Genomic DNA, 21,109 nt, shown 5'->3' on the forward strand with positions numbered 1-21,109 from the left:
TCCCTCAGCCTCCTGAGTAGCTGGGACTACAGGCACAGGCTACCACACTTGGCTAATGTTTCTTATTTTTTTAGAGACCGGGTCTTGATATGTTGCCCAGGCTGGTCTAGAACTCCTGGCCTCAAGGGATCCTCCCACCCCAGCCTCTTAAAGTGCTGGGATTACAGGTGTGAGCCTCCACACCCAGCCAGAACTATGATTTTCGGTGGCTGTGATGTGATTGCTTGATCAGGACTTCTCGGGCGTCTGTGATTGAATACTTGAGGCTTGCCTGCGTCCCGTTGTCACCTGTGGCCCCAGCCCCACAGTGAGCTCAGGTAGCGTGTGCCCACGTGTCTCCAAGCAGGTGCAGAGCACCCAGGAACCAGGGCATCAGATGCCTTGCTCTTTAGTCTCACCCTCAAATGCAGGTGAGACCCCACACCCCGAACGGGCCGCCTCCCCACGCCGAGGTCCCCGGGAGAGCCGCCCCGGAGCAGGCCTCGGAAACACTGTCCGCCGACCCCTGGCACTTCTGGCAAAGCCTCACACCTCACCGCTTCCTTGTTACACCATGGTCTCACTTCCGGTTTTCATTTCTGAGTCTTGACAGCAGGGGAGAGAGTGTAGCCCCACCCCTACTGAGAGACGTTGGGGAAACGTGGTCCTCGTGAAGCCCGTGGACAAAGAACGGCGAGCCCACCGCGTGGTCCAAGCGCTACCACTTCAAAAACAAGACAGGCTTCGGAAGGTGTGTTTTTCTTTCATTCACCGTGTCTCCCCGAGAATAAGACAGGGTCTTATGTTTATTTTTCCTCAAGAAGACACCCTAGGGCTTATTTTCAGGGGATGTGTTATTTTTTTAAAGTACGGTACAACGATCCACACTTATTCAAATGTAGCTAAGTCGTCTTCTTCTGGAACATCATCGTGACTCTCCAAACCCCGAATCCCATCCTGAATTTCTTGCTACTCTGTTTCCTTTAGAGCCACTGGCCCCGATCTCTCATGTCGAGCAACAGAGCTCTCAAAGGCAGCAGGACGGCTGCCCCTGTGCGTGGTCCGGCCCTGTCCCAGGCCCCAGGCCGCGTTGTCTTGAGACCTCCCGGGATCCCTAGGGGAGACAGACTGCGGTTTTGCGGGCAAGGAAATTCAGTGTTAGAGACCAGGAAAGTTACCCGAGGTCACCGTCAATCCTGTGGCTCCTGCCTTCCGGGTCCCTCACACGGGTCCCCTCTGCCTGCTCTTGGCCTCCCTGGGCCGTGGGCCCGTGGACACTGGGCAGAGAAGCCGGGCGCACGTCCGTGGTCCGTGTTACAGTCTCCATAACTGCAGCACTGTTGATGACAACCCACGCTCCTTTGTCACATTTCCTGAGAAATTCCTGCTCTCGGGATTGCACCTTTGCACTTAGCACTTAGCAAATTTTGAAACACGGAAGGCATATAGAGTGATGGGGTGTGGGTAAAGGCATTCTTTGGAGCTCTCCTTAGAAGTGCAGATTCCGAGGTTCTCGTCTCTGGAGTCCTGGCCGGCGCTCACCTGTTGCCAGCCCAGCCTGGTGGCCCAGGTGAGTCTGGGGCCTGCACACTTTGAGAAGCACAGCAGGTAAAGAGGGAGGGATTTGGAATCTGGCACTGCTGGTGGGACCTCTCCCCAGTGGCCCACTCCAGGGCTGTGGTGGTGGTGACTGGGCTGGCAGCCGTGAGCTCTCAGGAGATGACTGTTGGCATCACCAGGGTCCGTCATCAGACACACTGAAACGTTCTGGACATGGGGGCGTCTTCTGTGATACTGTATCGTGGCTGGTCCTGTCCTGGACCACACGCACGCACGCACACACACACACAGCTTGTGTGCTCACACTGGCACACACACATTCACACACGTGCCCAGGGTGTTCCCTGAAGCACGTGTACACTTCAAGTGTCCCTGCCCCATGGAGCTCGAAATGAAACAGGGCACTGGCCAGGCCGGGTCCCTGGCACTCTGTCCCCATTGTGGTGTGATGTGCTGGCCCACGGAAAGGGTGGGGTGGAGGACTGTTCTGGCGTGTAAGTCTGTTGCTGAATGATTTGTTGTTTTTCACGTACCCGTGTGTGAGGCAGCTTTCCATTCTAACTGGGCGATGATGGAGGAGGTGAGAGTTTTTAAGATATATTCTTTCTAGTGGAAGATGAAATGCTTCTCTTGCCAATTAAGTCAAGCGTTTATTTTATTAATCTAGTTGCCATAAGCGTAAATATATTCCATTCAATTGAGGATGCATTTGAAAGTAAAAAGATGTGACACCTTTTTCCAGTGTTTCTGCAATCATGCATCTTTGTTTAATGGGGCCCTGTTTCATTTACAACCAACGTTTAATATTTGTTGTTATAAACTTCATCTTTTGGTGGTGTGTGTTTAAAAATCAGCAGTGCATTAATGAATTGACCTCATTTTGATTCACACTTTACCCTCTTTGTTTTACTATTAAGGTTCATTTTTCAAAACTACATTGTTTAATTTCTCACATGCCAAATGGTGTACAATTTAAAAGGTACCAGAAGGTAGCAGTGAAGGGAAAGATGTCTCATCACCCCGTCCTCAGCCACCTTGCTCCCTAACCCTAAATCAGCGACTGTTAACGTTTTTAATCTTACCGGAAATGCTCTCAGTCTCGACAAGCTATGTGTGCATTTTACACATAAGCCTTCCTCCCACCACACCCTTAAAAAAGGTGTGTGTTCGGATCCTGTACGTCCGGGTCACACCTTACTGCCATCACTTGGTGTTAGCTTGGGGGTCCGGGGGCTGGTTCCGCTTCACACGCTGAGACCTCAGTCGGTTTTATTGCCTGTTTAGTATTGCGTTTGTGGATGTATCCAGCTTTGCTTCACCGGGGCTGGCGTTTGTTAAAAGTGCAGCAGCAGGGTGACCTTCTGAGAAGCTGGGCATTGTCAGGACATGCATTTATGGAGGGTGACTGTCATTGGCCTTTCAGTCTTCCTGGGACCAGCAGGCTCACTCTGCAGACCCAAGGGCCATATATACCCATTTTCTCTAGAGAGCAGTTGGCGGGCGGATGATCAGTGGTTTGCGACTTGATTGGCAAGCTTACCACTAGTGTTAGAAAACGATGTTGTGACCATGGACCGAGCATCTACTGCGTGTCCGGCCTGTGCCCGGCAGCGGCCTGTGCTTCGTCTGTTCACGGGGATGTTTGGTCTGTGGCGTGTTAGGCGGGTTCGGCCGGCCACAGGGTGGATGTTCAGGGGCACAACTTAACCCGTACCCCCGGCATTCAGCCCCGAGGAGGAGTGGGGAGGGGTGATGAGTGGGCGTCTTGGAGGACAGTGCAGGGGGACGCCGCCTGCCGGCCGTCTGCTCAGGACCCTTGATCTTGCTCCCAAGCCCCTGTGGATGGGCCTCTGCAGCTGAACAGGAGTTTGTTTCGTGCCCCAGAAGTGCAGCGTCTCTGCTCTGGGACACCCCTCCCTAGCAGCTTGCAACTGACCCTTCAGGATCATCCAGACTTCTTTATTGTCCTGTGTCACTCCCAGCTCCCTAAGGCCAGCCGGTCTGGCCTACCCCGCTGTCCCTTCCCCCAGCAGGAGCGTCCTCCTCTGGGGCGCCTCACCTCCTCAGCATCCGGAGACCTTGTCTCGGTCATTGCAGCATGGTGGCATCTGGTGGGCTATGGTCACCCACCTGTTTTGTGTCCCCGCGGGCTGTGGTCCCCTAGCCTGCCCGGCCTCCTGGATGCGTTTGTTGTCCTCCTGCGTCACGCGCGTGGTGGAGCCACGCAGCCAGGCTGCCGGCTTCCGTTCCTGCGTCCCACGCCTGATTTGAGTGTCACGCACCTGTTTGAAGGTGACGGCTTTTTCCTTTGACCTTTAGATGGTTTGTCAATCACGTTACTTCTTGGACATAATGTAAACAAGTGTCAGCATTCGAGGAAAATGTGTTGGAAAGGGAATGCCATTTGGAAGAGGCGTTTGCTGTCCCCGGGTGGGGTCCGCTGCCCTCTTCACAGCCCCGCACCCCGTGCTGACGGGGCTGCCCTGTGGTCGTCAGGGCGTCTCATGGGTGTCACTGTGGGGTCTCATTCGTGATAGGAAATGGCACGTGGGGGACGTGGAAAATCAGATGGGGAGTGGAGCCGTGGTTGTTTGGGTCATCTGAACCGGTGGGTGCCCTGGGGAGGGCCGGTCAGTGGAGGTGGGGCACACGACCCCACAGTGCCCGGGACCCCCGTCTTGCTGACAAACCCTGTCCCGGCTGGATCTTCAGCGTATAATATCTTTGTGAGGGTGAAATTCCGGTGCCAAGTCTGTCTTCTAAACCCTAAAGTGTTGCTTGTATTGTGACCATTTAGATTTTCAGAATCCAATCATCATTTCTCATACTTTTTTTGGTGGGATTTCTGACAAGTGACTACGAAAGAAAGAAAGAAAGAGAGAGAGAGAGACAGAGAGACAGACAGAGAGAGAGAGGGAGGGAGGGAGGGAGGGAGGGAGGGAAAAAGGAAGGGAAAAAGGAAAGGAAGACTAACCACAAGTTAATACCAGGGTCACTTCCAGGAAAGCCAGGCGCCTCCTTAAAGACCCCACGCTTGTGAACGGGCGCGGTGAGGAGGGCCTGAAAATGCACGCTGGGCAGCAGGACGGCCTGCGGCCTGAGCCGGGGGACGGTGGTCAGGCCGTTCACAGTCACTGGATGGAGCGTGTGTGGCAGACCAGGCGTGGAGTCGGGGCGTCAGGCCAGCCTCTGGCAGAGCTGCGTGACCTTGGGTGAGCGGTGACCTCTGAGTTGGGAGTGACAGGGGGAGGCTCGTCTGCACCGTGTCCAGTGGCCTTCCGGTTGGAAACATGGCGCGTTGGGGACATTTGGACTCTGCCTTTCGGTGAGCCGTGGCGTCTGACCGTTTTGCCTCCTCTCTTACAGACGCCTTTGTGAACAGCCAGGAATGGACGTTGAGTCGCTCTGTCCCGGAGCTCAAAGTGGTGAGTGCTTCCTTCCGGCCTTGCCGGTCGCGGCCCCCCACTCGCGGGGAGGGAGGGGCTCTGCCGCATTCCTGGGCCTGGTCCTCCCCCGGGCCCACAGGTGATGTGCGGCTGTGGGTTTGTCCCTGGGAAGAAGGGCCAAGTGTAGCTGATGGTTTGGGGCTGGAGCCCCGAGGGTCTGTGACAGCCACAGCAGCCGCCCAGCCAGGGTGGCGTGTGTCCGTGTGCAGGGCAGGAGCCATCGGCCTCCTCTGTGTCCTCCCTGTGTGTGTGTGTCTGTCGCTCCCTCACTTACACGCATGCACACGTGCACACTCACTCACAGCCACGGGTTTATTCACCCTGTGCAGGATGTCATGGAAGGTTTCTGTAATGAGCCGTTGAGCTTTGAAAAAGTGACTGTTTACCTGTTACGGAGTATTATTGGCATAAAATTAAAAGAAGAGTTTTGTCTTTTATTATAAAGTTTATCTTTTCAATGAAATTATTTAAAGCTTAAAATTGGTGTCAGTAAAAAGTGGTCTAGCGCAGCCGCCTCTTGGAGCCCCTCCCGACTGCGCTACCCCTCCTTACGACGGAAGGGAAGATGCAGCTTCAGTAATCATATTCTTTCTATGAGCTACGTGGCATTTGTGTGTGTGCGTATGTATGCATGTATATCTGTGTGTCTATGTACATGTGTATGTGTGTCTTTATGTGTATATTTGTGTGTAAGACTATATGTGTGTATGTGCATGTGTATGTCTGTGTATGTATGCATATGTCTATATGTTTGTGTACATGTCTTTCTGTGTGTATATCTATATGTGTGTATATGTATGCCTCTATATGTGTATGCCTCTTTATGTGCATATATGTCTATATGTGTGACTATATCTCCATGTGTATGGGTGTGTATGAATATATTTGTGTATATACACATATGTTTCTGGATGTGTGTATGCATATGTATATATGTATCTGTGTATGCATGACTGTACGTGTGTATATTCCTCTATACATGTGTGCATATGTCTGTATGTATATGCATGTCTATTTATGTATGTATATATTTGTGTGTCTCTATATGTATGTGTCTCTATTTGTTTATGTCTATATTTGTGTATGTATGTGTCTGTGTATATGCGTATGTCTATATGTGTGCATGTCTGTGTGTATGCCTGTCTGTATGTGTGTGTGTGCACATGTCTGTGTGTGTGCATATGTCAGTATGTGTGTGGTATGCATAGGTCTATGTGTGTGTGCATATGTCCGTAGGTATGTATGCATATGAGTGTGTACATGTCAGTATGTGTGTGGTGTGCATGTGTCCATATGTGTGTATGCATATGTGTATATGTGTCCATATGTGTGTATGCATGTGTCCGTGTGTGTGCATATGTCTGTATGTACATATGCCAATATGTATGTATGTGCATGTCTGTATGTGTTTATGGGTGTGCATATGTCAGTGTATATGTGTATGTCTGTGTGCATATATGTCTCTATATGTACATGCATGCATACTTACTTTCTGTTTTGCTGAGTGAGGGGCCCTGACTGTGAAAGCACGGCAGATGAGCTCTTGTGCAGCAGATACTGATGAAACGTGGCTCCGGTATGTCCTGCTTAGTCCCAGCGTCTCTGTCCCCTACATTTATGTTCACGGCTGCAGTCTGTCTTCCCAGCAACCCAGCCGGGCCCCTGGAGGCCGTGGACTTCTCCTTCCCTCAGCCCCAACTTAGAGAATGGGACAAGGGCCTGGGGACCACTCAGGTTTCTCACGTCTGAGGTGGATATACAGAACTCTCAGGTCTTTGAAGAGAGCATATAGGACTTTCGTCACCAGGAAGAAGACATGTTTGTAGACCTAGGAGATACAGGATGATGAGTGGGGGGTGTCCTGAGAGGGGAGGGCGCTGGACCCCACCGGTGTCTCCATCAGCCTCTGGCAGGCCCGTCCCCGCCACGATCGCTGGTGCCAGTGCCTGCCCCCCTCCTTCCTGCTCCCCCGTCCCTCCTCCTAGGTTGCTGCCTTTTCCCCGTGGCACCTCCCAACGGGCTCCTTGTGGGAGACAAAGTGCCCGTCAGTGCCCCTGCCCATTGCAGAAGCTTGGGGTCCCGAAAGACTGGCCTAGGGACAGCACCTGTCTCGTGTGTGCTGTGACTGCTGTGCCCACGCAGTGTTGATCCCACGGGAGACATTTCAGGAAATACCCGCCCAGTGGATGGTATGAGGTTGGCAGTGTTGTTACCGGGCGGTTTTCACGAGATTTGTCAGTTTCAGATACGCCCTGTTGGGACAACTTGAGTACCACTCAGGTCCTGCGTCCGGCATAGAGCGGCAGGAATAGTGTTTCATGGATGGTGACAATGTTTGTGAAGCACCGATTTTGTGCGGAGGCACGTTCTGAGTGTCTTACAGAATTATCTCCTTTAACCCTGAAAACCACCCCACAGGTAGGGACCGTTATTACCCCCCTTTCACAGACGAGAAAACTGAGGCTCGGTGGCATTAAGAACTTGCCCGGGGAGCCGCAGCAAGGAAGTGGCAGAGCTGGGACTGGACCTGGGGCTGGAGCTTCCACCCCGGCACTGCCAGGAGAACGTTCTCAGCAGCGGAAACCTCCTGTGTGCGCCGCCCGGCGTGGTAGCCGCTGCCCCGTGTGGCTGTGCAGGGGCTGCAATGTGGCCAGTGTGACTGAGGAGCTGAATTTTAACATTTTATTTAAGTTTTTTTTTAAGCTCAGACAGCCCTGTGGGGCCAGTGGCCACCCGTTGACAGAGCCTTGCAGACCGACTGTCCAGCATCAAACCTGCCGATCTAGACCAGGTTTTGGCCACTCAGGGTGTCGTGTGTTCCGAGAGGGCCCATGGGGTCATCCCAGTCCATAACGGAGGATGCTTACTAGCTTCTCAGCCAGGGTTTCAAAAGCATCTAATTTCTGGAGTGTCTGCACAAAGGAGCGAGAGGCGGCCACATGCACAGGCAGCGTGGGTCCTGGAGGCGTGACTGTCTCGGGCTCGCTTGCATTTGTGCAGGGTCACCTCCGCTCACGGACAGCTCGGTGGTCACAGCCCTGCAGTGCGCTAGGAGGAAGAGTCCCAGCCCCTGACCTGTGCATGGACATGCAGGACCCCGGCAGGACCCCGGGCCGGCCACCCTCCCGGCGTGGCGCCCGCAGGCTGCGTGCACATCCTCATCGCCACCCTCCACCGGTCCCTCGCGTGCCGGGAGCACTGCCGGGGTCAGAGGAAAGTGCCCCTTTGTTCTGCAGGGCAGCCCCGAGTGCCCACAGGGCTGCGACTGTCTCCCCCAGCGCAGCACCCCGGGACAGGTGGCCCCTTAGGTCAGCGCCGCAGAGCCCCTGTCTCGCAAGCCGGCGACGGGTGAGGTCATGGCCGCCCGCAATGGGCTCTTTATGCAGCACTTCGCAGTCAGTCTCCTGGAACCCATCAGAGAAAAACAAGTTCAGTGTTTGGTTTCTTACGAAGAGTGGCAGTGCCATCCTTATGTTTTCTGGAGTTGAGCTGTGGCCCGATTGTCCGTGGCCAGTCAGTTGCTTTCGGAGCTGCGGGGGGTCCCGGGGCTGGGCGCTGCAGCTGTGCCCGGCAGCCCGGGCTCCACGCGTCCATCTGTTGGAAAGAGCAAATGTGCCTTAGACATCCTACCCTTTAGGGGACCTGGGGCGCCAACACCTCACGCCCCCTGTGTGTGTCTCCATTGAACTCCCAACTGGGATTTTTACTTAAACCCTCAATTTCCTTTCCAACTATGCTCCAGTTTAGCAGGTACGTGCTGGGGTGTGGGGTGCCGGAATGAAGACACCACGCTCCCTTTCGTCCCGTGACACGGAGGTGCCGGGCTCGGGCCCTGACCGTCCGTGCCCCTGCAAGGATGGCGCGGGGTCCGTGGCGACGACCGCTGCCACCCAGCACGCAGTTCTGCAGGTCTCAGGGCAGCTCGTTCCCCCCAGAGCCCCGGGCCTGTGCCGGGTTCGTACCCTGCTCTTTGCTTGACGTCCAGCGTCCGTTCCCAGCTTCACAGCTTAAGGGACATATTTTGGTCCCATATTTTATCTCCTCCTCACAGTCAGCTGTTCGCTGCCACCAGTGTTTCAAATGAAATAGTGCTCATCGTGTATGGATATAAGGTGGTCTGTGAGGTGGTCGTTCAGACCGAACAAAACCCCTTCCCGCCCCGTCCCCAGGCCGACGCCTCCCCTCTGAGCAGGGAGCCAAATCCTCGCCCACCGTCTACGCGTCTACACGGCAGAAGGGAGGGATGTTGCTCCCAGAGAAGGCGCAAGGCTGAGCAATGTTTGATGGCTGAGCATTTTCTTCTTTGGGAAAGGAAAGCTCTAATCTTAATTAAAAATTTAATTCTGTGCCGTACTGTTGTGGATTTTCTCAGCACGAAGCTGACACACAGCAGGTGCCCTTGAGCAAAAGAATAATTAGTAGGTAGCAGTTCTCAGATTATAGAGGCCCAAGGTAAAAGAAGACGTGAGTCAAATCGGGAGGAGAAACAGCTTTATTTAGGATCTGTCCACGGAGCCTGGCTCTGAGCCCGGCTCTGCGCCGTGGCGGTGAAGCGTCTCATTCATACCCGCTGGGCGGGCACCAGGCGTTCCCTCACTCACGTGCTCACTCTGCCCGTGCTGTTGAGCGTCCCCCGGGGCTGGGCATGTAGGGAACAAGGTGAATAGGACCCTGTGTCCCTGAGAGGCAGGTTGCTGTCCTCCCCATCTGGGTGCCCCTGCCACCCCCCACCCCACCCCCACCAGTTCTCTCCAGCCCACTCCACTGCTCCTCTGCCCCTGCCCGCCGTCTGTCCCAGCCACAGCCTCTCATGGTGCAATGCGCCAGGTTCCCACCACTGTCCCCACGTTTCTCTGCACCTCCATCCTGTGCCGTCTCACCTGGCGCCTCCCTCAGCCTGGGGGCGGCCCACGGTGAATGTTGGCGGCTGACTCAGCATACACGGCCCCCACGCTAGCCGTGCCCTTGTCGTCTGGGTGAATGCCCAAACAGGTGTGCATGCCCGCAGTCCCGATGCCCTTGCAGCTGCCAAGGCTGGTGAGGACCTGAGATGCTCTCTGAGGGTGCCGGACTCCCTCTCACCCCAGCAGGAGTGTTTACTGAGCTCGTTGTCGGCCTTCCGGCCAGTGCTTGGTCATGTCTATGTTTAGGGTGGCTGTGCATTTGAACTTCTGTTTGCAGAATGCCGGAGAGAGCCGTCTAATCATCCGTAACGCTTGTCCGCTTCTCTGTTGCAGGGCATTGTGGGTAACCTGGCCAGCGGCAAGTCGGCGCTGGTGCACCGGTACCTGACCGGCACCTACGTGCAGGAGGAGTCTCCCGAAGGTATGCCGTTGGGCAGGCGCTGCGGGCTCAAGAATGTAGTGTGCAGAGCGTTTCCTTAGCATGTTCCGAATCATCACTTTGATGAGTCACATGTCCAGAAAGTGATAACACGTACCAGGCAGTGAAAATCCTTAAGTATATTGTCTCTCCTGTAGTATTTTTAGCAAACCCATTATATTCGCTTTGGCATTGGGAGTGAGTAGAACCATGGAATGCTGTTGAATTTATTTCTTATCCAGTAGTTCTGTCCTCTCAAATGCCCTTTTTAATCCACCGTTAGCCCTTTAAATATTGGCCGGACATTTCTCTGATCTGGATATTGAACGTAGACATAAACACGTGTGTGATGTTACTGAGTCATACATAGGCAAGAGCTGTTGCAGATGGTTCTTTGAGCTCACCGCCACCATACGTTTGAGCATGTTTCCCCCTTATATTGTATTATAAACATTTAATAATCATCTTGCATGAGAATGAGATATTTCTTTTGCCATTAGGCATTTACTTCTTCCGTTTAAACATATTCATGTTTTGTTTTTTGCTTTAAATAAAATTATGGTGGTGACGATGATGGTAGGAAGCCATTAAGTCCCTATGTCCCCTGATCAAGGTGTAATTCACCAGCAATTTTCTGTATTATATTTTCTCTCCGTGTAACCTTTTTGAATCCAACTTTGAGACACTGAATTTCTGGTTCCTTCTTTTTCTTACTGGCTGTTCCATTCTCTGCAGACATGGACGCAGGTAACTATGCACTTCCTTCGTGGCGGAGCTTGTCTTGTTTTGGAGAGAGAGGAGAGGCGCAACTCTGTACTGTAGCGTTCCCTTCCCTCCTCGTTCTGTGTGCCATCGGTTTTGTTTCATTTTATCTTTTTTTTTTCTTTTTTTTAAGTTAAACATTTCACCCTGTTTTGTCCCTTAGATGTCTTCTTAGCAGTCAGTAGTCCTTGAGCAGCTTCACATGTTTCCCGTAACACCTGTTCTGGTATTTAACTCTGTCCCGGATGCCGTGGAACCATCCAGAAAAGTTCGGGATTCTCTGGCGGGCTTTGCGCGTGGGGCCGGGTCACTGTGTCGCAGGATTCTGTAATCGTGCAAGCTCCTCATGGTGATCACACCAGGGGGAGGCTTCCCTTTTTTGGTTATCCGTACTGCAGTGATGATTTGGGAGGATTAGAGGGTTAAAATTAAGGGCTTGGCTTTCCCATGAGAAATATAGGCGGGTGCAAGAAAATTGCATGGTTTGGAGAAGCGAGAAAAGGTGGCATTTCCCCCGTTGTCGTTCCAGCTCCTTTCCCGAGATCTGTCCCTGGTCTGTGCTGGTTTTCTTGGTTCCTTTGTATCTGAGTATGAATTTTAGCCACAGCCAGTTCGATTGCATGTGGAGATTCAGAGGCTCTTTCACGGGTTGTTCACTTACAGCTCAGGGCTAACTATTGCAGAGGTCATGTAGAGGTTAACTCAGCTGCAAGGGAAAGGATCTCCTTTTCCAAGCACATCTGGCTTCAGGCCCCACGATGTCTCTGGATTTCATTCTGGGGTTGCGGGAGGGCACGTGGCCGGGCCCCAGGTTAGGGTGCTGCTGCTCTGGCGTCCCTCGCCCTGGGGTTCGGGAGTCTGGTGTGGGTGGTGCTGGTGTCCCTGGCTCTCTGGAGTAGGAACAAGGACCGCATGTCACTCAGGACATCCTTGCCCCTTTGCTGTGTTTTTGTCATTATGGTGGCTTTCTGCAGTTTTTCCTTTGGGCACTCACAGTGTGTTCCGTCATATTCGGGCCCAACTGTGGTCTCTCTATGACACATGATGGGCCCTTAGGTTTTGATTAACACAGAGGCCTTTATTTCCCTTGAATGCTCACACGTCGAAAGTAAGAATTGTATCCATTTTACAGCGCCGACATTGCATAGTATCATATATGGCTTTAAAATATGTTACTTTTAAGGGTAGGAGCATAGGTGAGTGCCATGAAGGACACTCCTTTCTTCACCTGCAAAGTGGGACTGTCTCGTCCCTCTGTGGGACCCGGTGCCCCGGCCTCCTGGTTGGGGATAGGATCTCCCGTGATCTTTCCTCACGCTCTGCAGGAGCTGTCCCTGGCGCTGTCCTCTCACCCTGGGACTGGAGTAGAAGGGACCGTCCGCGGGGCGCAGGGAGCTTACAGCAGGACGGTGCTGTGGTGCACAGTGGTGTGCGCCAGGACCCGCCGGTGCTGAAAGAATTGAGTCCAGGCCCTTCGCAGGCCGGGTGCACTCGCGCTAACCGGTGCCGAGCCGCCTGCCTGGAACCAAGCTGGTGCCACCGTCTTTTTCTGTCTTAACCAGACCACTCCACGTCCACGTGGCCTGTGAGTTCCGTGGCAGTGGCAGGAGGCGGCCGTAATTGGCTGTTTCGGAAAGAAAACAAGTGAGAAAAGCCACCTCGATCTTGCCCTCCTGAAATTCTCCCTCGAGGTCAGGGAGCCCGGAGCTGGAAAGCGATTTCGGTGCTTGTAGAAAGAGCAGATGTGAACCGACGACCTGGGCTGGTTAATTGCGAAGCTTTCTGCGTGGGGTGCTGCGGGTTTGGGGTGTGATTGACTGTGTCGTCATCGTCCCGTGAATGGAGACTCAGGGAGACTGTCCCGTGAGTCACCCCAGGCTGCAGCCTGGCCTCACCTGTGCTGGTCACCACGAGGACACGAGGGCGCGGCCGGTGGGGGGTGTGGCTGGCGCCTGGCTGAGGGCCGGGGTTTTGAGTGAGCGGTGCGAGCTTTCTGCTCTCGGTGGTGGTGTTGCCCTGTGATGCCCCCTCCGCTTCTCTGACGGCTGCCGGAGTGACAGGGGGCAGCTACCTCCAGGGAAAGGCATTTTGCTGCTCCCGTGCCGGTGTGACCTGCCTGTGCAGACGGCTTCTTGGCTCCCCCTGCCCTAATTAATGCCTGTGCAGGACTGTTCTTCTGACCTAACGACTGCGCAGACACCCTCCGTCGCGGTCCCGACGGTGGCTGCCTTGCTGAGATGGTGGGGAGGGGGTGGCGGGGCGGGCCGTCCTGTCTGCAGGGAGAATCCTCTCTGGTGGAAACACTGCTGGTGCGGAACCGTCCCCATACCCGAGCCTGCGTTTCACCAGATACCTCGGATGCATTTCGGCTCCCTCCCAGAGGGCAACATCTGTTGTCTTTTAATTGTGTGCTACGTTTCGGCTGATATTTTATCCTTGTAGGGAAGAGAGCCAACTCTCAAGATTCAGATAGTTTTAAAGGTGCAGGTCAAATGAGGGAAGGGTTTAAATATTACGTGTTTTTCGGTTAGCGAATTCACAGTGCAAAAGTGGGTAACTCAGTAGGGGGCCTGTGATTCCATGAAAAGGCAGATAACCTGTTAACTGTGTGTGCTGTGTATTACATGCATGCGTGTTGTGTGTGTACACGTGTGTGTACATGCATGTATGTGGTGTGTGTGTGAGAGAGGCAGGCCTAGGTGGTGCCGTAAAAAGCACCACAAAACTGGGTGGCTTTACAACAGGGATTTATTATCGTCTCTGGGTTCTGGAGGCTGGGACCTGAGCTCCAGGTGCTGGCGGGGTTGGCTTTCAGAAAGAGTCTCCCGGCGTGTGCCGGAGGTCAGCCTTGGCCGTCCTTGGCTTGAAGCCATCTGACCCTGGCCTCGATGTTGCGCTCAGAACTGGTGGCGTCGGCCCAGTCGCTTCTCGGCGGTCAGGGCTCTCGCTGGGGACGGCCCCGCGAGCTCTGCGTTATCTCGGAACCTCGCAAGGACCACATCAGCTCGAGTGTGACCTCCGGACCTCGCGTGTGACCTCCGGGGTGCGGAGGAGAATCTCACAGCCGCCATTCACTTCCCGTAGAGAGAATCAGGAAAATCGCTCATTCGCCATTCGTGCCCCACAGTGGCTGCGGTTGGGGTCGGGAGTGACGTTTCGGGCATGTCATTTGAGTTTCCCTTCCGTGTGTGTGTGTGTGTGTGTGTGTCTGTGTGTATGCGCTCGGTGGTCACCGTGCGCCCTGCCTTCCCCCACACAGACCCCCTGGACACCCCTTGGTTTTTAACTCTCCCTTCAAGTGAAAAAAGTCAGGCAAAGGGAAGAAAGCCAGGCTGTCGAGGATCGATCAGTACGGGGGAATTTGATAGGCGATGGGGACCTGCCCTAGATGCTGCCCCTTGCCAGTGGGGACGCCCTGGTGTCCTCTGGAGATCTTTCGAGCCGCAGTGCTGAGTCACCGCTTCGAGACCTTACTCCCAGGGACGTCTCTTCCTTCCTGTGTTAGCGCCTGGGCTCCCGTGCACCGGGGGTCGTTGGCCCCACCGAGCTGAGCCCCGCAGCCCGTGTGGCAGGCGGCAGGGCCTGGGACCAGCAAAGCCGAAACCCAGCAGCCATTCGCAGCTGCCTTGATGATGACGGCAGCGTATCTAAATTGGGCGGGAAGGCAGCTCCCCCCGCCAGCGCTCCAAGACGTCTTTCTCAGACGGGACTGGGCCGTACGGGAGATTGAGTGCAAGATTGTAAGGTTGGTGGAGATAAACTTAAGAATGTTCATGGACCGTCTTTCCAGTGATTATAAAATGAACTGCTCGTATCTTAATTTTTCAGGCAACCGAGGGCTACCAAATGGGGTTAAGAGTGCCGGGAAGAAGTTGTGCCGTCTGACGGCCTCCACTCACCCCAAATCTGAAATAAACCCACGTCCAGGTGTGAAGGTGCTGAGAGGTGGGCAGGGGCCTGCCTGCCACCAAGGCCCAAGGCCGTCCGGGAGAGTCAGCGAGGGAGTGAGGAACAGTGAGGGTTGGAGGTGGCACCTGCTGCAGCCACTCGCAGGTGTGCAGGGGGAGGCCTTAGCCAGGCGTGGCTCTGGAGCCATTGGCTCTGTCATTCCCGGGTCCTCCCGGGAATCTATCAGGGCCTCGTTCTTTCATTGATGGAATCTTGCGTTTCTCTTTGGCTCTTATCCAACTCAAATTTTGGGGCAAAAAGCTAGCTCCGAGACCGTGGTGGCCCTGAACCTGTATAGGCCGGCAGCCGGCGGGTCCCTGTCCAAGAGCCCGGGGTGCCTGTGGAGGCTGCCCTGGACCTGCCCCTTCCCTCGGAGGGTGACGCTCCAGCCCCGCGGCCAGGCCCTCCCCTTCTTCCCAGCGGTGACCACACACGGGCCACAGCACCCTCTCTCCCGGAAGTGGAAGCTACTGACCGTGACCAGGAAGCGTGCCGGTCCTCGTTCACTCTGCCTGTGGAGTAGCCTCGGACAGCTCCAAGAGTGTGGGAGAATTAAGGCAGACCTTGTGCTGGGAACTTGCTGCAGAGCAGAGGGGGACCCAGCGCCCTCCCAAGTGGAAACGGCACACGGGAGTTTTTCCCGTATGAGAGAAGCGCCCGAAATAGATGAGGAAACCCGCGTGTTCCGTGTTAGGTAGGAGAAGTTTTAGGAGGAAACGTCAGGTGCTAAGAGTGACTGTTACTGCCAGGTAGGGACAGGTTTGGGGTGTGGGAGGTGGGTGAGGCGGTAAGGTAGGCAATTCGTGCAACTCGAGATAGGAGAGTGGGGCTTTGGGGCGTAGGTCATAGGGGATTCTGAAATGCACTTTCGCTTTGTGCCTGGGTAGCATGAAAGTGCAGTGGACGGATGTCGTCTTACGTCTCTCTGAGAGAAGCCCAGAGCTCGCCTGCTTTGCTTATTTGGTTTGCGTCAGAGTTGGATGAAGACTTGGGGTTCTGAGGGAAAGTGGGGGTGCACGCTCTGGGGGAAGGCGCTGTCAGGCGGAGCCTGCTCTTTGAGGACGGGGCACTGTGACTCCGTGTGGAATTGTGACTGGTTCCAGGAGCTGGGCCTGGCAAGAGGGAGACAGGGTGGTGCACGGTGAGCTGGGAGCAGCCTGCCAGAAGGTTCCAGAATCCTGGAGTGCAGGTTCTCAGGGCTGGAGAGGCTACCCCCACCTCCACCCTCCACATCCCCACCAAGGCTTTTCCTGCCTGGACTTTTGAGGTCCCCTGTGACGGGCTCAGGCTGGCCTGGGCCTGTCGGAAGTCGGGGCTCCCAGCCTGCCTCAGGGACTCACTGGTCTTGTGACCCCGGGCAAGTCACCCGTCCTCCTGCACTATGCCGACTGTTCTCTGCCTCGCGGTTGTTGCAAGGGCAGAGTGACATAATGTGCGTAAAAGACATGGCATCAGCTCCAGGCAGTGAGGTGTAGGGCTCAGTGAGCAACACCTTTGGGAATATTGCTCCAACTCGTCAGTCTCTGGGTAGCAAAACGTGTCCCCTCCCGCGTGTGGGCCTGCCAGCGTGGCCGCCACCGAGAGTCCTGCTCCTTCGCTGCTTCACATCTTCTCCACCCTCAGCTGTTCCCAAAGTTACGATGTCAGGTCCCGGTTCCTCTGCTCTGACCATGTGGCGGGTGTCTGTCCCAGGACCCCAACACAGAAAAGTCAACACGCGTGAGGCCGCCTCTGCCCGTCAGCGTGGTGACTCCCGCTGCCCAGGGCGAAGCTCTTATCAGTGAGAGCAGAGCCTGCACAAGGTGCCCGGGCCGCAGTCGTGTGATTGACGAACCAGAGAAAAGAATAGAGCGTAACGTGGGCCCACCACCCCCTCATCGGTCTTCCTAGACTGGGGCTGGGCTCTGTGGGGTTCTTCCCATACCCCTGGGGTTTGGGGTGCCGTGGACCCCACCGACGCCTGTTGTCAGGAGGTGCTCTGGCTGGAAGGGCGCTGAAGGCCGGTGCTGGTTGGGCCACTGACTTCTGGCCGCGGGGCCCCGGGCTGCGCAGCCCCTGCCCCGTTGGCCTCGTTCTCTGCAGGGACTCGGCCCGGAACTGGAAGTGAACGCGTTCTCAGAAGCACGTGTACCTTAAATATTTTGTTTAAAGAATGTTTGTTTAGCTTCCTAGAAACAAAACCATGTGGTAAACACCCAGCCGTATTCCCAGAGACACGTGAAATGCATTTGAGCTGTCAGCTCCAGAAACCCTTTCCAAATCAGATAAGCTTAAAAAAATTTCTGTCAGCTACCACTGCTTCACAGATGTTAAGGCTTATTTCTGAAACCGTTCTTGGGTGCTGTTTAATGTTTCAGTGAGGAAAAAAAAAATTCCATAAGACTCTAATAAAATCTGATGAGTTTTGAAATTTAGCTGTTTAAATTTTTCAGCATGAATTTTTACCGTGTTATTTGCAACCAAGTGATTGTTAACCACATGATAATTTTTTTTTAATGAGGATGATCTGTAAACCTCGAGATGACGAGCCTGCTGGCGCGCGGGCCGCGCAGATAAAACGGAAGTCGGTTCGGCCGCCGTCTCCGGCGATGTCAGGTGTGAGCCCGATCTCTGCCGCGGAGATGCCGCCTGCCGTCGTTCCTGTGACATCACTAGCTCCACCCCTTGCCACGGAAGCCGTGGGAGGGTCAGGCGGTGTTGTCTAAAACAGGCGAAGGATTCTAAAATTATTGCCAGAGCTTCAAAGAAGCAGTGAAAGGGAAGCATGTTCTGTTTCATTGTGAACAAGGGGGAGAAGCTGTAAAACCAGAGTAAGTAGGCTGTCATGTTTTTGGCATTGACAGACTTGGCAGGACAAAATGCGTTTTCGAGTGGGTTGTTTGGAACCCAGAGCTCATCCCCGCGTATTGTTGTGATTAATTCAACAGGAAGTCCAGGGCTCACCGAGAGCCAGGCGGTGGGGCGTGCGTTCCGGGGAGAAGTTTCTGAATAAATAGCCGTGAATCGAGGCAGCGGCGTCCACCCGGCCCGTGCGCACCCTGCCGAGGGCAGGCACGCGGGCTTCTGCCCGGACACTCCAGCTTCTCGGGGCGCCCACGGGTGCTCGTTTGCGTCCCGGAAACAGACAACACATGCTGTTGGCACAGCCGTAGCTTTGCTAAGAAACCTCATGACGTCAGAGGTTTCAACAGAACCTTTCTTCAGTGGGGAAAAAGGAGACTAGCGTCTCGGTTTCACCTTTGCCGTGTACAAGTCATTTTTCCTGGAGACATCTCACCGTGAAGGTGTTTTAGAGCCGTACGTGCGTCACCTTTTACTGCAGATTCACTAAGAGTCATTCGCTGTGTCTCAGCCGAACCCTCCGTGGGGGCTGTCGCCTGGGTCCCTGGCTCGGTCTGCCCGTGTCTTTTGGCCTCGATGGTGCCGTCTTCTCTGGAAGCCGGGGTCCAGCTCCGGTCTGCAGCTTGCCAGGCAGCTGCTGCTCTGACCTGGAAGCCCCAGGCCACGTTCACCCTGCAGACAAATACAAGGGTGGTAAGGAGGAGCTGACCAACTGAAACCAGCTTAAACAGAAAGGAGGGAGATTCACTGACTTGCATCCGTGGAGCAGCTCGACGGGATGGAGTTAGCTTTGGAAAGGCCCCAATCGCCTGGTGCACTCAGAGCTCACGAGGAACCCTCTCTCCCGCTTCCTGCCTGTGCTGGGCTTTATGCCCAGCCAGGCCTCCCCAGTTGGTGGCAACCCCTTCATGGTGGCTTCGTGACCACACGGATGGTCCTTAGCGCTCACACGTGATGCGGAGGAGGAGTCGCATGCTTTTCTCGGCAGCTTTGCAGAAGACTCACAGGCAGCTCCTGCTGGCCTCCCTTGAGGCTCGCCCTTCTCCCCGAAATGGCCAGTGTCGCCAGGGCCTGGGGGGGAGGGTATTCTGATTTCCAGTCCCTTGGGTGGGGTAATGAGGTCAGCCTGATTGTTACGGACTAGGGCTGGGGAGAAGGTGGACCCCTGAAAAGGAATGGGGGGCAGGTCAAACCCTGTGTCCACAGTATCTTTTCGCTGTTGTGTTATTTTATTTTATTTTTTTGAGACAAGAGTCTCGCTTTGTTGCCCAGGCTAGAGTGAGTGCCGTGGCGTCAGCCCAGCTCACAGCAACCTCAAACTCCTGGGCTCAAGCAATCCTCCTGCCTCAGCATCCCGAGTAGCTGGGACTACAGGCATGGGCCACCGTGCCCGGCTAATTCTTTCTATATATATTAGTTGGCCAATTAATTTCTTTCTATTTATAGTAGAGACGGGGTCTGGCTCTTGCTCAGGCTGGTTTTGAACTCCTGACCTCGAACAATCCGCCCACCTCGGCCTCCCAGAGTGCTAGGATTACAGGCGTGAGCCACTGCACCCGGCCTAATTTCTTTCTATTTATAGTAGAGATGGGGTCTGGCTCTTGCTCAGGCTGGTTTCGAACTCCTGACCTCGAGCAATCCGCCCGCCTCGGCCTCCCACAGTGCTAGGATTACAGGCGTGAGCCACCGTACTCGGCCTCGCTGTTGTGTTTTAACTAGCAGGGCCGTGTGGTGCTGATCTTTCCCCTAAGTGACAGGGCCCAGCAAATTCCCTGGCGCTGCAGGATTTGGCTGCTATACAGGAAGGGCCTGGGGCACTGTCTCAGCTCTCCCCAGAGCTGCCTCTGGGAAATGTCTCTCTGTGACTTTTGCAGTTTCACTCAGGCTGTGGACCTCTGACTTTTTTAAGGCAGTTTTTTCCCTTCTTAATCTTCAAGGGTGGAAAGCGCTTGGTCTTTGGAATGTTCTGCATCATTTGGATCTGAAAATGTCAGCTCACAAAATTATTTTGCTGCATTCTCCCCCAGCATCGTGTTTGCTCGCCACCGCTCCTTCCCTCCACCGGCCTAGTTTATTGGTCCCAGGGACGGGGAGAGACCAGCTGCTCAGAAGGCACCTGTGCTAATCCTGACATAGCTAGTCCAGCCAGCAGGGTGAGAGGTTTTCTGTGGAGGGCAGCATAGAGCGGAGGGAGCCGGCCTCTGGATAAGCCCCAAGCAAAGGCAGGGTGGGGATCCTGAGCCGGTGGTGAGATTTACATTTCAGAGGAGTCCAGAAATTAATTTGAATGTTTGGAGTACACATTCTAGTCGTGCCTGGTTAGAGGTGGAATTGCCAAAGTTCTCGTGCCACACTGTAGATGCGTGAATACTAAGTGCAGCTTCCTCTTGGCTCACGGCAAACTCCCAGGGGCCGGGACACGGAAACAGGAGGTAGACGTTGAAAGAAAGCACCGACAGCAAATTAGGTCAAGTGCCAGAAGGAATTACATAAGGAGAATCTGGGATGGGAGGAAAGTGCCCGTCCCTCCATCCCATGTGTTCCTGCGGGAGTCGGCCGCCAACACCGGAGAGTGAGGCCTTGGTGGGTCCCCACCGTAGGGTCTGAGGTCTGGGCCAGACTGCGTGTGTGTGTGTGTGTGTGTGCGCGCGCGTGCGTGCTGGCGCCAGCCGAGTCTGGAAGCTGCTGGTGGTCTGTTCGTGCGGCCCGAGGGCAGCCCGTGTGGCCAGCGTTTGTGACCATTTTCTGAGCTCCATTTCTTACTGTTTTGCTTATTTTTAAAAAATTGCGACAACCACAAACAAAAGAAGCAGAGAGCCCAGCGCTAGGTCTGTGAGGACCAGGTGCTGTTGCAATGAAGAGACGCACACAGTGGGGCCGCTGGGGCTCGGGAGGGGGAGCCAGCCGGGCGCACCTTCGCCTCTGGACACCAGGAGGAGGGGAGAGGGTTTAGGCTGCGTGAAGAAGGGAGGCTTGCAGCCTGGACGAGAATGGCATGTGGGGAAGAGCTGTCAGAACCGGGCGTGGTGTCGCCGTGGCTCCTGGAAGTGGGGCAGGGAGAGGAGGAGCCCAGTGGGGGGCTGATAGGGGAGGCCAGGCCAGCGCTGGCTTTGGAGGAGACTTGAGCGGACAAACAGGAGGGGCCCCCAGGCCACCTCTGGACCTTGGAACTGACTTCCACAGTGGTGGGGATGAGCTGCTGGGACCCTCCACACCCGGCTCTCCGTGCCCCACTGGGAGTGGCAGCTGCT

The 21,109-nt window shown here is 54.8% G+C and overlaps 1 protein-coding gene across 7 annotated transcripts in view; it reads left to right on the forward strand.

The window, feature by feature from the left end:
- The window catches only part of AGAP1 (ArfGAP with GTPase domain, ankyrin repeat and PH domain 1), a 535,764-nt gene that overhangs the window by 177,846 nt on the left and 336,809 nt on the right, over positions 1-21,109 (forward strand). For 5 of the 7 annotated variants that reach the window (XM_020288104.2, XM_020288106.2, XM_020288109.2 and 2 more), the window contains exons 2-3: positions 4,906-4,964; positions 10,223-10,310. In XM_020288104.2, the coding sequence (XP_020143693.1) occupies positions 4,906-4,964; positions 10,223-10,310 (147 nt within the window). Of the gene's footprint in view, positions 1-4,905; positions 4,965-10,222; positions 10,311-11,042; positions 11,055-21,109 lie in introns of all 7 variants that reach the window. The other 2 variants (XM_020288103.2, XM_020288108.2) reach the window with 1 other exon arrangement.

This window comes from Microcebus murinus, chromosome 8 (assembly GCF_040939455.1).
Source record: "Microcebus murinus isolate Inina chromosome 8, M.murinus_Inina_mat1.0, whole genome shotgun sequence".
Classification (NCBI taxonomy): domain Eukaryota; kingdom Metazoa; phylum Chordata; class Mammalia; order Primates; family Cheirogaleidae; genus Microcebus; species Microcebus murinus.